General features: G+C 32.2%; 1 protein-coding gene across 1 annotated transcript; it reads left to right on the top strand.

The window, feature by feature from the left end:
- The first annotated feature begins 628 nt into the window (after positions 1–628).
- Positions 629–2,473, top strand: LOC112748137 (homeobox-leucine zipper protein HAT22-like). The gene is made up of 2 exons (XM_025796346.3): positions 629–1,846; positions 1,932–2,473. The coding sequence occupies exons 1-2, from the start codon at positions 1,337–1,339 to the stop codon at positions 2,259–2,261; spliced, it is 840 nt and encodes a 279-aa protein (XP_025652131.1). The 5' UTR covers positions 629–1,336; the 3' UTR covers positions 2,262–2,473.
- The last annotated feature ends 15,211 nt before the right edge of the window (positions 2,474–17,684 follow it).

The raw sequence follows: 17,684 nt of genomic DNA, 5'->3' as shown, positions 1-17,684 counted from the left end.
TAGCATCGCCGACAATGCATTATTGGAAGTGCTTATAGTACTAATGGTAGAGGAGTAGGTCCCAAACACTCCACATCAACTTTCTAGTTAAGCAAAGATCCGGATTCTTGTTGATGAATCATATTCTGGCACCATTATAACTCATTGAAACTCCAATTGTGTCTTGTACCTACTTTTCTTTTTTATCCTTCTTTTCTATTGGAAACAAACAAATAGTGCACATCCCTTTCTGATCTCCACATTCATAATAAGCTATAGAGCAAAACCGTCCAACCATACTCTCTCACATTCCCCCATTCATTAAAAAGTATACACAATATTGGTAAGCAAAGTGACATGGTACCCATCTCTAACTAGTTCAACCAGGCATGGAGTGGGAGACAGTTCATGTGGGTCTCCTACATATGTAGTTTTACATTCACACGCGCATATGACATGAATCATGTATCATATATCATTTTTCCATTCCATTTTCTTAGCTTTTATATTTATCTTCGGAAATTACTTAGCAAGCAACCTTTCCATGATGAGCTAGTGCGTGCCAATACATATCTTATATATCTACATTTATGTCATCGGGTAGTAATAATTAAATTAGTATATATCAAAACACATATATATGATGATCGAGTATAAACTCAAAAAGATAAAAAATGATAGGCTCGCAGCTGGGGCCCCTGTTAAGCAGGACTAATTAAAAGGGGCCAATAATTGGTACAATGTAAAGTGATGCTACAACATACGCAAAGAAGCAATTTATATGGGTAAAGCACGAAAGTGTGATCATGATAATATAGAGTTATATATTTGGTACACCTGTGGGGTCCCTAATCTAGGCAACCTGCTTGGTGTGTTTTGCATTGCCATGTGGGATGTGGGAACATATAAGAAAATGAATTGACTAATAAATGCAAATTAAAGTAGAAATAATATTTCTCCATTATTAGGTTAGAGAGAGAGAATTTTCTCAAGTATCATCAGTTATTACGGAATAATAATAATGGAGAGGGGGTAATAATAACAAACAACTAATAAGGGTAGTAGTGGGTGTGTGATGGTCAACCTATGCAAGAGATATAGAAGGGGAATTTGATAGCAAGATTCGTCGCTCTACTCATTCCTGCGTTTGATTAATAATAATAATAGTGTATCATAGCTACCCACCCACCCAACGCCCCCACAAAAAAGTCCCATTCATAATTCGTTTCTCTCTCACCTCTCTCTCTTACCCCGGCCCCCATGAGTCTTTAAATTAAAACACACCATCTAATCTTCCTAACTCAAACCATCACATATATACTACTACGTAGTACTCCAACACACACAACAACTAATAATGGGTCTTGATCAAGATGCCAACAACAATAACAATAATAACTCCTCCTCCTCAGGCCTCGAGCTTGTTCTAGGGTTATCTCTCACCACCACGACGGCCACACCACCTCCTCCGTCAACCAAACCCAAGCCGTATTCCTGTCATCATGAGGCACCAGAGCCATCTCTAACGCTGGGTCTATCCGGCGAGAGCTTCCTGAAAAGCAATAATAATAAAGTCGCAGAGGAGCCTACAAGTGGTGAAATGTGTAGACAGGCTTCATCGCCACACAGTAGCGCAGTTTCGTCGTTCTCAAGTGGGGGGTGCAGGGTGGTGGGGGCGTGCGTGAAGAGGGAGAGGGATCTTAGTAGCTGTGAAGAGGCAGATGGTGATGGCGATGGCGAGAGAGTTTCTTCCAGAGTGAGCGACGAAGATGAAGACGGCAGCAATGCCCGAAAGAAGCTGAGGCTCACAAAGGAACAATCTGCTCTTCTTGAAGACAGCTTCAAACAACACAGCACTCTCAATCCTGTATGTAATCATAATCAATCAATCAATCTCTCTGTTAATTGTTAATTAATTAATTGATTATTACAACGTTGATGGTAACGAACAGAAACAGAAGCAAGCTTTGGCGAGGCAGTTAAATCTGAGGCCTCGGCAAGTAGAAGTGTGGTTCCAGAATAGGAGAGCGAGAACAAAGCTGAAGCAGACGGAAGTGGACTGCGAGTTCTTGAAGAAATGCTGCGAAACATTGACGGACGAGAACAGAAGGCTAAAGAAAGAGCTTCAAGAACTGAAGGCGCTGAAGCTGGCACAACCCTTGTACATGCCTATGCCGGCGGCAACGCTCACCATCTGCCCCTCTTGCGAGAGGCTCTCCAACGACCCCCCCGCCAAGCCTCACTTCTATAACCCCTTCACCAACCCCTCTGCAGCATGTTGATGCCTTAATTACTATCCTCATAACCATTGTATTTTTTTGGTTCGAGGCATCCGGCATCCATACCTACCTACCTACCTATAGGGGAACGCTGTAATTAACTAATACCGTAGATAATATCATAGCAACTGCTCATCATTAAGATTTCTTTTCTTTTTTGCTTTCCTTTAATGTATGTTTATAAATCATTATACAAGACTTCTCCATCCATCAAATTCTTTTGCTACCTGTATATAATATGTACACATGATCATGTTAGTTGTCACTAGCTTTCACCGAAAAACAAATACCGGATTCACGCCCCGCCCCTAATATACAATACAGATTTAATTTCCTTATCTTCTGCAATACTCTTTACTCTTTATTAGAGTAGTTCATTCATTTTATTTATTTGAATCTTTACTTATAAAATTTATACTTTAAAATCATATAGAGGTACTCATGGTTGCGATGGTTCCTAGTTTAGCTAGATGCGTTAACTGTAGTCTTCTATATATATAATCAAAGGCTAGTTCAGTTAAAATAATGAATGATTTTTGGTAATTTCTTCCCATGTGCTGTGTTTAGGTACCAGTTTACTGTTTGTTGAGTGAAAGCCTAAATAGTAAATATTTATTACTGTGTTCTACAGGCGGAAACAAGCTAATTAAGAAAACAAAATCTATTAATTAAAAAGTCAAGTAAATTATATCGTGTGACTTAGTATATTAAGTCTTAACCTAACCGGGCGGAAATATAGCACAGTCAAAGGGACAAAATAAGGAAGGAAAGTGAATAATGATATTCTAGAAGTTTATAATTACAATTCAAATATTAAGTTATATATTGTGGTTTCTATTTAATGTTTACAAAATATTGTTACATAATAAAATAATTATTAAATTAGTTATTATGTATTTATGTATATTCGTATGTGTTATTTTATATATTTTTATTCAATATATATTTTATATAATTTGGTGATTAACCTTTTGTATATACCTAATAATGTATATTTAGATGTTAGTAAATGTATTATATATCATTCTCGTCAATATGAGCTTCTTAAAAATAGATTAATTATTGTTTCTTTATGCTATAATTTTGTAAGAAATAATATTTTCTTAAAAAGTATTCTTTTATACAATAAAAAATAATTAACATTTATAATTAAATAATATTTATATCTAGTATTAAATTACACGAAATTCTAATTCGTTTAAAATAGTTTATTATTTTGTAAAAAACATATATCTTTTTGAAAAATAATGTTTGCATCGCTATGTATATACTTATTTTATAATATAATTTTTTTATCTTATTTAATATTTATTAATCACTATTAATACTAAAAATAAAAGATGTATAAAAATATATACAAATAAAAACAGTATATATATTACCGTAACAACAAAAATAATTATTGGTCTAATTCACTACTTGAATAATCATCAAAACACATGAATTGATTTTTTTTTTTTTTTACATCCTAACTATATTAAAATTAAAGACTGGAGAATTCAAATTATTTTGTAAATAAATAAACTTCTTGTTGTGTAGATACCTTAACACTGCAGTTATAGCCCCAGTTAAAAAAATGGAGAAAAGCATAAGTTGGATGGGAGGTTATGATTAAGTTAGGGAAAGGTCCAAGGTGCGGATAGGGAAGTTAGCTCACGTGTTTCTGTCTGCAAATCAGTTGCTTTAAAGAGGGAGAGAGGATACTACGGGTGGCGAAAAAGAGAGGAGCTTCTCTATAAAGAAACCAAGCTAAGGAATGGCTGGTTATTCACTTTGAATAAACAAATCTTAATTGTGACTTGTGAGAGATATTGAGACATGAGAATATATCCTCTCTCATGTTCATTATTCAGATAAATTATCCTATGTTATATAAAAAAAGTTAAAATTCCAAAAAAAAGCATACTATTGAAATGATATTTGATTAAGATTTATTCAAAAATATTATATATATAAGAGATTATTTTTACAAAAATATTTTGTTATAAATATGATATCGTAAACTTTTAGATGATTAAATCAAATATATTTAATAAAAAATGTCAAATTATTTAACGATTTATAATATTATATTTATATAAAAATATTTTTATGAAAGTAACCACGAGATATATATTTTTTATGTGTGTATGCTATTATTTAATTATATTACGTATACTAAAATTTAACTACTTAAAAAAATTGATTATTCTATTATAATAAATTTAATTATTCTAATAATTGATTATTTAGTTAAAAAATTAAAAATTAATATATAAATATGAATTTCGAGTGTTGAAAAAGAAATTTTGATCTGGATTAGATGTGTATATGTGGTGCCATGTGGTGGGATGCTTTGGCTTTAAGGGGACTGGTGGGTCAGACCCCCCACGTGATGGGCCAATTGGAGATGGGTGTATCTCAAAATCAAAATCTAAACATGAGATTTTACTTTAGGGGAGGGTCTTCTTCCCCTCCTTTTTGGGTTGCCCATGAACCTGGACCCCCAAAAGGCCTTCATACTATATATTCTGCCTCACACGTCATCTCACCAGAATCAACGGTGTGGATCTCTTTCCCCACACTCACACACCGAATACGTTACAGCCACGCTATCATCATTGGAATAGAATAGACACACACACCACACTAGAGCATTCAATAACATCTAACTATATTAGTACATGTATATTAATCAAAATATATGTACATTAGATTAGATTGGATTTGATATGATATGATATGATTGGGGATAGATAATGAATTGAATTCCACACATCGCTCATAATAATGCTGTGGACCAATTAATATCATGAGAGCGACTTTCCGGGAAAAGAGGACACTTTCCTGGAAACTGCTAATCTGCCTCCTCATCATCACTTTCATCACCCATCACCATCATCATCGCATGAGACCCCCATCTAATTGAACTCCAACTCCATTCATATCATTTTTATATATTTCTAGAATACAATACCCAACACTAGTGTGAATGCTATAAGCTCTTACTTTTCTTTTCTTTTCTTTTCATTTTGACTAAATTAAACTAAATAAAAATCTCTAGTCTACTAATTTTGGTCCTTTAATTTACCATGAAATTCATTTGCTACCTTCTTTTGTCTTCCTTAAACCTGGCGTCACCAAGAGGCTAATTTTGTTAAGAAAGATAAATCAAAACCGAACACGTATACGTATATGCACCTACGAAATTATTTTGATTTTGTTGTCAAATAATATTTTTCTTTATAATAGAATTCGAATTTGGACTATTTGTACACATCAAAATAAACATCTTCTATGCTATCTAAAATAACTATCCAAATATATTTTAAAATTTACCAAAGATCGAACTCTTAACCTTTCGAACACTCATCCCAAAAGCTTCAGCTGATGGGATAAAGTAACTCTTGACCTTTCCTTTCGAATTTTTTATGACAGGTCTCTATTTATTACTCCATAACAGCAACAGCAATGCAGATTTACTAAAAGCCTGTGATGTTTATTTAGTTGATGATCTGATATATCTGTTTTGGTGAGATGATTTAACGTAGATTATTTTGTATGGTTACTACGTGTGCGCACACGTAATGCCCTTACTTAGTCCCCACACTAACCCAATAGACAAATGTCCTCACTTAGCTGCTTTGTCGGCCTGTAGAGGGAATTTCATTCAACACAATTATTTGATGGATCATAACTTCCCAATTAAATTATTATTAATTCATACGTACATACATAATTAATTATCTCGTGTTGTCATTAGCAACTGTGCTTGCGTGTGTCATCATGATAATTGTTTGCAATATAATATACATTTTCAACAAGTACCATATTACACTCGTCATTTCAATCATCACCTCAATCAAGACTCTATTAATATATATATCTCATTTAATATATATATAATATAATGCTTAGCAAATCGCAAAATATAAACTGAATTAGAGGTGGAGTTTTCTTGAATTTGCCCACTATAACTATTACTTGATGCAGCAGAGTGAGTTACTACAAGCCAGCTACATTACATGAGATATTAGAGGCGTGTGTGATAAACTTTCCCGAAAAGGGAAAATATGTATGATTTAAGTAACGCATAAAATTTAAGATTCCATGCACTATTGAAATCAAATTTCAGTACACCCCCCCCCCCCCTCTTTTCTCTTTCTTCCGGGGGCTCCCCCTGTTTTCTTGTTACCTAGAATGAGGTAGTGTCAATTTTGAACATGATTAACTTTAGTTTAAGGCTTGATTTGATTTGTACGGTAAATTAAAAAGAGTCTATACTTATGTGTGCTTGTAATTTTTGAAAGGAGGAGTATTTTTAAAAGTATTTAAGATAGAATTTTTTTTGAAGTTAAATTTGTATTTATTAAAATTTAAAAAATCTAATATAATTTTATAAATTAATTATTTTTCAAATTAAATTTTTATATTTATGTTTATTATAATATTTTAAATTTTAAAAATTATTTTATTAAATACAATTGTTGTTATTTATATTTATTGAATTTTTTTAATTTAATTTATTAAACATAAATATTATAACTTTTAAAAAGTAAACGAACTACTCTAGCTAATCCTTAAAAATTGAGACAAAGTTATATAGTTTAACGTAATGAATAGGTTAAATGGAGTCTGTCCCAATACATTAGTTTGTCAAGGATGTAATTCATTATTTAAATGTTTGTTCATAAAGCACGTAGTCGAAGTAAACTAGTGACTCCGGTCTATAACACAATTGAAAGAGTTTTTAGTACACAAATGCTTTATTGGTTGTAATCGGAATCTAACCCGCCCAGAATAAATGGAGTATACATACAAAAGTCATTCCACACTTAAGTTAATAAATATTTAAGAGGTATAATAATTCTATGGTTATAGAATATTAGAAATAGTGTATAAGATATAGAAATATTAAAACTTATAAAACTTATCATAACCCTTCTTTTTTCTGTTGAGAATTTGAGAAATAGAAAGATGATTTTTATAGGAATCAGATTAATAAATAATATCAATGTTATGAACATTTTTTGGTTATTAAGTCCAATAATAGTCATTAAACATTCCGATTATAAATTTAAAATTAAGATAAAAATAAAATCAAATTATAAATCGTGTACAATAAAAATCAATGTATAGTTCATATTGGGTATCAGATCAAAATTATATTGAAGAAGTGGAAATATAAAGCAAAAAGCATCTTTATAGATACACAAGTCGGTAATGGTTATGGATAGAGTCTAGAATGGAACTGGATCTAAAATCTAAACTCAGTATTGTGTTGATGAAAATGGCAATGGCATGCAAAAATGAGAAGATTAGCTAAGAATAATTTGATTCCTGGAATGCATGGAATTGCGGTCCCTGAAGGTTGGAATCGAAATAATGCTCTATCTGCCCATATGTAATAACAATTCTAAGCAGAAAAAGGACACGCAGGAATCTCAAGTCTCAATCTTAAAATCTTGAGGAAATACATCATTAACGTGTCACGCCAAAACCACAATAAATAATAATCCAATACTACTAATCTAGTTATCGGAATCACTTGGTTCATTCCTAATAATGAAGAATATTATTGGCTCTTATAGGAGGGGAGGCCCCCCTTATCCTTTCTCTACGTCCCTCCCAAAAAACATATCATAACTAAATTATTCTGGATTTCTCATTTTTAATTAGACAGGCTGCTTTCTCTCTAATACCCTTGTGTATGTGGCCCAAAATCCTCACAGATAACAAGGATTGAAGCAAAAAAAGAGAATAATTTTCAAGTGGCATACATTCTTCGTTAATTTCAGGTGAACAGAACCCAAACTCTCACACATGACCCTGGCCCAAACCTAATAGATCTTATTTGGAGAGATCATAATGAGAAATGACAAACCTAGTTGGGTTGGTTGAGTGGTCAACTTATTTGTATAGATTAATCCTTAATTTATCGGGTTGAAGGATACTGTTTAGATAAACAAAAAAAATCAGAAATGACAGGACCACCCTCTTAAATCTTATCTCTATTTATATTTTGACTAGTATTTTCTTTTTCTTCGGTTGAATTAACTAACACTCAACTTTAAAGCATTGAACTTGGCAATTGGCAATTGGCAATTGGAAATCACTCATGTAATTGGGCCCTATATTATGTTCTCTGTGGATGGATATTAGAACTCCACATGCCTCGCTTCATCAATCTTCCCTTGCCTCCTTCTGCTCCACCTGTATTTAATAACTAAAAGAAAAAAAAAATTAATTGCTAAATAATCTATTGAGATTTGAGAACCTATATACTTTGATACATGGATTTGAAGAGAAATGTTTTTTTTTTTTTACTAATCTCATTGCTTAACCATGTGGCAGGAAATTTGATATTTTAATTTCACCAACCTATATGAATATAACACATATTATGGTCCGTATATTTATTTTTTCAAAATATTTGGATTAATAAAATTAGCTATTGTTAATTATTGTTAGTAGATATTCTATTTTCAACCAAAAAAGAGAAATATTTTTAACATTGTAATTGTGGTCTGATGGCACGCTTTCATTGGTACTAGTGCTTTTACCAAAATGTATAATGCAATACTAGGAATTTGACTCTTCTAAGTTTTTCTAATGGATCAAGAAAAAATGTTTATAAATTCAACCATTAATATTATTTATAAAAATTTTTTTAAAAAATAAAATCTTAATATAAATATCTTAATTTTTAGAATAATAATTATTTTGTGTATTTTTTTAAAAATATAAAGCATATTTTTTTTAATTTTTATAATTTTTTTTAAATATCCATAAAATTTAGTTATATTCAATTTTATCTCTAATATTTTTTATTTGAGTCAAAATTATCTCTAAATATTAATTTTATATAAAATATTAAAGACAAAATTTAAAATTTTCGAAAATAATTTTGACACAAATTGAAAACGTCAGGGATAAAATCAAATAAAATTAAAAGTTATTAGTATTTTTTAAAAAATTATAAATATTAAAGACAAAATGTATATTTTATCTTTTCTTAAAATATTTAAAAATATAAATACTTTATGTATTTTTATTATTATTTTTTTGTATAAAGCATGGATACATACAGTAATTATACATAATATTATGAATTTATTTTAACAATAATTAATTAATATAAAATAAAATAAATTTAAACTGATTCTTTTTGTTAGAATTTGAACTGATTTGAATTAATTTTTATTTTTTTTTTTGTATATTTTTTTGTTGTCTGCGATATCTCCCAATCTGACAAGTCAAAAACTAATTCGTTATGAATCTAAAGGGTTGCTACATACACAAGGCGAAATTTAAATCTCCACATACAAGTGAAATAACTACTCGACCACTAGTATATTTTTTTATACCTATAGATACTAACTTGCTAACCATTCAGTCCGAAATACTGAGCAGACCTGGGTCTTCTATATCTGGTTTTTTCTATCGTAATTAGACTCTTAAATTTGGGCCTATTATACTATAAATGTTCATGCCTCAAAAATGTTGTCGTCTTAATTTTGGAATTGAATAAAATAACAACCCATCCTACTGAATGCAAAGGAGGCTAACACATGATCTGACAAAATTTGATTCTGCAATATTTGGAGAGACAAAAACCCTATGACAAGCTTTTGCTATTTTAAAAAGTAGAGATCAGTACAAAAACAAAACCAGGAAGGGGTTAAAGTATTAAATTAGGGTTGGATAGATTGGGTTGGAGGCACACAGAGGATGGCGACTTCTCGATTGCCTCTACTTACAAAGCCTTAGCAAATTGGAGTCTATCGTCGACAACAAACTGGACCAGGATCTGGAACTGGCAAGGGCCGCAAAAATCAAAAGTCTTTATGTGGAGAGTTTTGCACAACAAACTCTTCACAAATCAAAGGAAAGCCAGAATCTTCGGAGGGGGAGGAACGTGCCAACTTTGCGGAGAACACCAAGAAGACACCATTCACGCCCTAAGAGACTGTCCGAGCGCATCTAGTCATCTACGATCTGGGCACAACTCATCAAACCAGAGAGGATACAAGATTTTTTTGGATCTAATTTAAGGAATTGGTTGGAGTTGAACATGATAGAAAATCTAAGCAAGCACCCCAATCAAAGCTGGAAGGACGTATTCTTCACAAATTGCATGAAATTATAGGTGTGGAGAAACAAAGAAATTCATGAAGCGAGCTATAGAAGACCACCGAATCCACATATGGAAGTTTTAAAAAGTGTCAATGATATGAGGGAGGCTTTTGAGCGCAGTCAGAAGAAACAATGTTTTAAGAAAAAGGAAGAGATAAATATCAAATGGAATTATCCACCACAAGGTTGGGTGACTCTTAACACAGATAGTGCTATGAAGGGAAGTACCAAACAAGTTGGGTGTGGGGGCTCATCAGAAATGAGGCTGGCAAGTGGGTTGCTGGTTTTTCTTATCATATTGGAAGATGCTCAGCCTTCAACGCTGAGATTTGGGAAATCAAACAGGGACTTGAAATAGCTACGACAATGGGAATGAAGAATATTATTGTAGAATGTGACTCCAAAGCAGTTATAGAGATTTTCAATAGCAAAAGAAACCTCAATAACTATCCAAATGGCTTAATCAGAGACATCAACAGATGGAAAGACAAGAATTTAAATATCTATTTTATGAATATTTTTAGAGAAGGCAACCGATGTGCTGATTGCCTAGCATGAAAAAGTGTAAATTTAGAATTAGGATTCCACTTTTGGGACACTCCTCCTAGAGAAGTAGTCCAATTAGTAGTAGATGATGAACAAGGAGCATCTCTGCCTCGTTTAATTAGTATGTAATCTCTTTCATGGGCTTAGGCCCCGTTTATTTCACCAAAAAAAAGTATTAAATTTTTGTTCATTCGGGCTTTGGCCCCTTTCTATCACCAAAAAGACAATTTTGTTGTGCATTCAATATCCAAACTCCAAATATTATAGCGAAATAATTGTAACCAACTTGAGTTGGTCTAATGATCAATTTACTCGTTCATTAAAACAAGTATCGGGACTCTTTTTTTTTACTCCACCTACATCGTTTTGCCAATCGAAAATCCCACTATCACCTCCAGCCTATCTCGCTGCTTCTAGTATCGTTGCCGAAAAATGTCATTAACAATACGTGATAAGGTTATCTATAAGAATATAACACATATTATGGTCCGTATATTTAATTTTTTCAGAAAATTTGGATTAATAAAATTAGTTATTGTTAATTATTGATGGTAGATATTCTATTTTCAACCAAAAAAGAGAAATATTTTTAACATTGTAATCGTGGTCTAATGGCACGCTTTCATTGGTACTAGTGCTTTTACTAAAATGTATAATGCGATACTTTCTTTTTTTTTAGTAAAGTATCGTTTTTGTCCCTAACGTTGGGGATAAGTCTTATTTGTATTCCTAACGTTTAAATCATCCTATTTGTATCCTTAACGTTTATAAAAGTGATTCAATGTTAGTCTACTATCAATTATACTAACAAATCAGATTATATTTTTCAATTATTCTTACTTGGATATATTCATTCTTAATTAGGTCTCACCTGGATGTATTCGATTTTAATATTATACCCTCTATTTGTGTTTAAATTCAATTATGTCCCTAGAAAAGTTAATTATGTAAATGTTTTAGGAATTAGTTTCAACTTTTGATGAGCTATTTTTCGAAAGGAAAAGTATGAGGAGCCAATGGAATACTTGTACAATGTGTACAATGGAGGTTTATGGAGTATTAGAGATATAACCATTAGTGTTACCTTTTTCCATCAGCTGAAACTTTTGGGATGAGTGGTATCATGACATGATATTAGAGCGTTAGATTCGAAAGGTCAAGAGTTCGATCATTGGTTTTGGGAAGATAGATGTTTATTATCCTAGTACTCGGATGGTTATTCTAGATAGTATAGGGATGTTCATTTTGTAACTCAATAGCCCATTGTACACATTGTACAAATAGCCCATTGTCTCCCTAGCGGGACTCAATGGATCATCGATTCTATTCCAGAAATTTGTATTCTAACTCCAAGAAGAGATTTTCAAAACTCAAACTAAAGCGCTCATGATGTGTAATTGATGACAGGATAACATTAAATCACTTTTACAAACGTTAGGGATATAAATATGACAATTTAAACGTTAGAGACACAAATAGAATTTACCCCAAACGTTGAGAACAAAAATAATACTTTACTCTTTTTTTTTTAATGGTGGAGCGTTCAAGGAAACGTCCTATGGCTCCGTTTGGTAACAAAGACACAAAGTAATGGACAGAAATATAAAGACATAACAATACATAGACATAGATATACACAAGTTTTTTTATTATGTTTGGTAACAATATACACAACAATATATTAATTTATATTCATATCAACATACTAAATTTATCCTCAGCAGTAACACCATTATCATCACCACTATCAACATCTACAATCACCACCATCATCTATAACCATCATTAATACCAATATCAAATTTATCATCATCATTTACATATAATTAACAAAAAAATTGTGATAAATTTCTTAACAATAATTATTTATTTATCTCAAAAAAATGAGAAAGAGAGGCAAGACAATAATTACAGTGACAATAAACCAAAATTTAAGAAAAAATCAAGAGATTCAGAGATGGTGCTGACGATAATAGAAGGGCAGAAGAATACAATAGCAACTGCGAGTGTCTGGAAGGCGAATAGGCACGGTGCTGCGAGTGTTCCTATGTTAGGAGGGGTAGGCGCTGTGAGATGTTGGGTCGCGAGAGATAGATGACAATGACACTGTGAGTTGTTGGATCACGAGAGGTGGACGATGACAGCGTTGCGACGACGCCACGACTTGCTATCTCGTTACGACTAGACGATGACGCCACTGCGATTTTGCTATTATGTGAGAAATGCATGGCAACGGTGTTGCGGCTGTTGCAGTAGTAAGCGATAGATCTAAATGAGTGACAAAGAGTGGAGGCAGTAGCGGTGGCAGAGAAAGGAGTGATGGAGAGAAGAGGGTAGTGACAAAAGAAGATGAAGGAGGGAGGAGCGATGAAGGAGGGACACAACAATAATAGAAGAAGCAGGGAAGAGGAAGAAGGTACCTGGATGTTAGAAGGTTTCTGGCTTTCTAGAGTTAGAAACTCATAATGAAGAAGATAATGGGGAAAAAAGGGGGTTAGACCATCTCCAACAGGAAACTCATCACAATCCCTATTTATGGCCCACCTGTCATAACCACATCAGCTTTTGCGTCATAAACAGTAAATAGGAACTCAGAGCATCTCTCTCTTCTCTATTAGGAGGAATTAACTTTAGTCCCTATTGTGGTCCCACTTAATTAATTAATTAATTAAAATACTTTTTCAATAATATTTTAAATTTATAAATTTAAAAATAATTCACTATTAAAAGATATTAATATTAAATAAATTTATACATAACAATAATACACAATATATAATTTGGAATTACCCTAATTTGTAAAATTAGTTAATACAAAGAAAAATATAATTAAGAAAATTACTTAGCGGTCACTTTCATGAACAATAACGGCAACATAGTAACGGCTAGTTTTCAACAGCTAATTTTGCAACGGCTAATTTTAATAATGTGATTAGTATTTTAAATTTTAAAAATAAAAATTATTTAATAAATTAATTATGATTTAATTATTTAATTATGTAAGTGTTAGCATTTTAATTATTTAATCTAATTATTATAATTATTAACAAATTAATTATGATTCAATTATTTAATTCATTATTATTTAAATAATTAATATAAATTATTAATTAAATAGAGATATAATTATTTAATATAATTATTTAATTATTTTAAATTTTTTATAATTATTTATTTTTAATAATAACTTGCCAAATGACAAGTTATTATTGGTTACAATGAGTCCCTCTAAGCAGGGATTCTCTCTTCTTGAACAATGTGCTGGAACTCAATAATGATATGCTCCAACGTAGGTTCTCCAAAGTGTCAGAAAAAAGTTTCCATTGAAGGTGCTCTTAGAGTCAAGGTACATAATTGGTATTTTAAAAAAAATGAAGGGATAAAAATGTAAAATTTTTTTTTTAATCAATTGTCTCTCAATGTCTCAACTCAAGTGAGTGACGTTGAAAATATGTATTTTATGTACACTTATATGTCACCGTGTCCATTAAAAAATTGTGTTTTAAAAAAACAAACAATAGACATGTACCACCGTGTCTATGTCTTTGATATACATAGACACCAACCAAACGCACGTTATAAGAACCAAAGACTCTTTTAAGTTTTATTTATGGTCAAGCAAAAATGTATACAAATTCAACTATTAATATATTTATAGAGACGTCTTTAAAAAGATAAAATCTTAATATAAATATTTTAATTTAATTTTAAATTGTATATAGATATCGACAAATAATTATTTCATTTTAAAAAAACATAGTTATTTATTATTCTCAAGTTAGACTTAAATTTTGTTCGTGGTTTTATAAAATTTTTAGAATGGTAATTACTTTGTGTATTTTCTTAAAGAGTAAAGTATGTTTTTTGTCTCTAACCTTTGAAATTTTTTTCAAAATATCCATAAAGTTTAGTTATATTCAATTTTGTCCTTAACATTTTTAATTTGAGTCAAAATTATTTCTAGATGTTAATTTCATGTAACATATTAAGGACAAAATTGAAAACTACCAAAGATAATTTTGACAAAAAATAAAAACGCTAAGAACAAAATTGAATTAATCGAAAATGTAAGATCCCGAGTTTTTATAAAATTAAATAATAAATTTGTTTATGATTTATTATATTTAATTAAGATTATATTTTAAGAAATTTTATATATAAATTAAGCAATTTCTTATTTATGATTTAAAACTATAGTAATTGAACAATAATAAGAATTTTATATGCATTAAGTTGAATAATTAGGTTCTTAACTTTATTTCATTATTATAAAAGAAATTAATTTTTATTATCTCTAATTATTGAATTGAAGTATTTATATGAAAATAAATTTTAAGTTGATAAAATGATAATTAAATAATATTTTTTAAAATAATTTTAAGGGATAAATTTAAATTTCAATTTAATATAATATCCCCTAATTTTAATAAAATTTAACAAATTTCAATTTGTTCAAAAATTCTTAATTTTACAATTTGCCCCAAATCAAATCCTAATTCTAAAATTACACCCCACAAACTCTAACCTCCACCATCTTACCGCCACACCCCTTTTTCAAATACACAAACACACGCACCCGTAAGAAAGAAAAAGAAAAACAAAAAGGGAAGGAGAGAAGAGGGGAAACGGAGAAGAGAAAGGGAGAAGAGGAAAGAAGGGTGTCGCCGGAGAAAAGGGGGACCGTCGCCACTGTTCGTCGCGCCCTACTGCACCGTCACCACCACCAGCCGTCGCCGTCAGAAACAGAACCATAAATAAGAGGGACGCGAGCAAAAGTCGAGAGAGAGAGAGAGAGAGAGAGAGAGAGAGAGAGAGAGAGAGAGAGAGAGAGAGAGAGAGAGAGAGAGAGAGAGAGAGAGAGAGAGAGAGAGAGAGAGAGGGGAAGGGCGGCGATGTTGTCATCGCTGTCGATGAGCTGCCGTCGTCGTTGGAAACTAGATCCAAAGGGAGACGCGATGACGAGGAAAGGGAGGAGCTACAACCGCTGCGCTTGGTCTCCGTTGCCACTGAGCTTCGACCGCCGTTAGGGTGGCAACATGTACCCTACCCGCGGGTACCCAATCCGACCCCACCCGATCGGGTAAGGTTGTCAACCCGATCTGCAGCGGATAGGGTTGGGTGCGGGTTGAGTCCCAACCCTACCCGACCAACCCGCACCCTATATATGTATATGTTATATATTTATATAAAAATATGTTTTAAGTAGATGTTGAACCAAAGACCTCTCACTAAATGTAAAAGATTCTTAGCCACTAAAAAAAGATCATTAATTGATAATTTAATATTTTTTTTAACATAAAAATCAGTTCTATTTTAAATTATCATAAAGTTATATAATAATTTTGTATCTTTTTTGTAACCCATGGGTAGGTTCGGGTACCCATGGGTTAAAAACGGGTAGGGTAGGGTTGAGTTTATATAAAAATCTTAACTCGCGGGTAAGGTTAGGGTTGGCTTCAAACCCTACCCTAGGATTGGCTTCAAACCCTACCCTACCCTACCCATTGCCACCCCTAACCACTGTCGCATCCTGCCACACCATCACACAGAGTCGCCGATCCGCCATTGAGCTGCCACCGGGAGACAGACCCGCGAAGAGAGAAAGAGAGGGAGCTCGCGTTGCCTTCTCATCGCCGTCAGAGCCACCGTTTGTCACCACCAGTCACTACCGTGCCTCATTTTTCGCTGCCTAGCCGTTTCTCAGTCACCGCCGCTGGAATTCCTACCTTTTTGGTAAGAGTTTTGTTTTCGGAACCTTTGAAATCAGTATTTCGATACAAGTTGTTAGAGATTCTGAGCTGTTGGTATCATATGGTTGAGTTTCGATGATTTCATGTCAAAATTAAAGTTGCTGCTGAACCACTAGAGCTTCTGGCCACTATCGGAGCTGTTGCCGGGTCAGTTCGGGATTGCAGCTGCTCCGTTCTGCTGTTACCGTAAGTATATTTTATTTCGAACCCTCGCCATTAGTTCTCCATTATATATTATTAAAGATTTCGCGATATTGATAATTTAGGATTGAGTTATCAAGGTTACATGTTACAATTAAACCTATTTCTGTTAATACGAAAGTAAGCGAAGTTGTGGATGCAGCCGTTGCTGTAGCGAGTCGAGAGAAAAATGGACTTATCGCGTTAGAATCGTTGCGGGCTTGATTCCTCAAGGTAGGGATTTGTTTTAAAATAAAAATAATTTGGATTTTGAATACCTAAAAGTTTAATAGATTAATGCAAATAGATGAGTTTCTGAAATATAAATGATTTTCTATTACGATTGAAAGGTTATATTTGTTGGTGATTGGTTGTTTACTGAATTTCTGGTAAAATTGATTGGTTACATTGATTTTGAATTTTAGGTTGAAAATGATAATGACTTTTTTTAATAATGGATTTGGAAATGTTAGACTTGAAATATTGATTTTGTTGAGTTGGGACTGAAAAGAGGGGACCCATAATGGGTGTCAAACTTCAGTTTTAGGATAGATGTTGCCGAAATTTTTCGAAGAATTTAAAGGAGTCTTGATTATGATTTCGAAAATGAATTTGATTTGAATTAATTATCAGAAGAAATAAGTTTTGAATACTTTTACAGATTTTAAGGAGAGTCGGATTCTCTTGATTTGGTTAAATAGTAATTTTAATTCATTTGATTTTTAACAATAACGAAAAGAGGTTTGATTAACTAGTTAAAGATTTTAAAACAATAATCTAAGTAAAATTTCAAGAGTTTGGGGACAAGTGAGTAAGTTTGAAGGTTATGTTTGAA

This window comes from Arachis hypogaea, chromosome 15, assembly GCF_003086295.3.
Source record: "Arachis hypogaea cultivar Tifrunner chromosome 15, arahy.Tifrunner.gnm2.J5K5, whole genome shotgun sequence".
Classification (NCBI taxonomy): Eukaryota; Viridiplantae; Streptophyta; class Magnoliopsida; order Fabales; family Fabaceae; genus Arachis; species Arachis hypogaea.
Note: the sequence above shows the minus strand (reverse complement) of the source record. Positions and strands in the feature narration are given on the sequence as shown.

Coding starts and splice junctions, on each gene's coding strand:
- LOC112748137 (XM_025796346.3), top strand. CDS start 1,337: ATGGGTCTTGATCAAGATGCCAACAACAATAACAATAATAACTCCTCC. Junction 1,847..1,931: donor AACACAGCACTCTCAATCCT/GTATGTAATCAT, acceptor GGTAACGAACAG/AAACAGAAGCAAGCTTTGGC.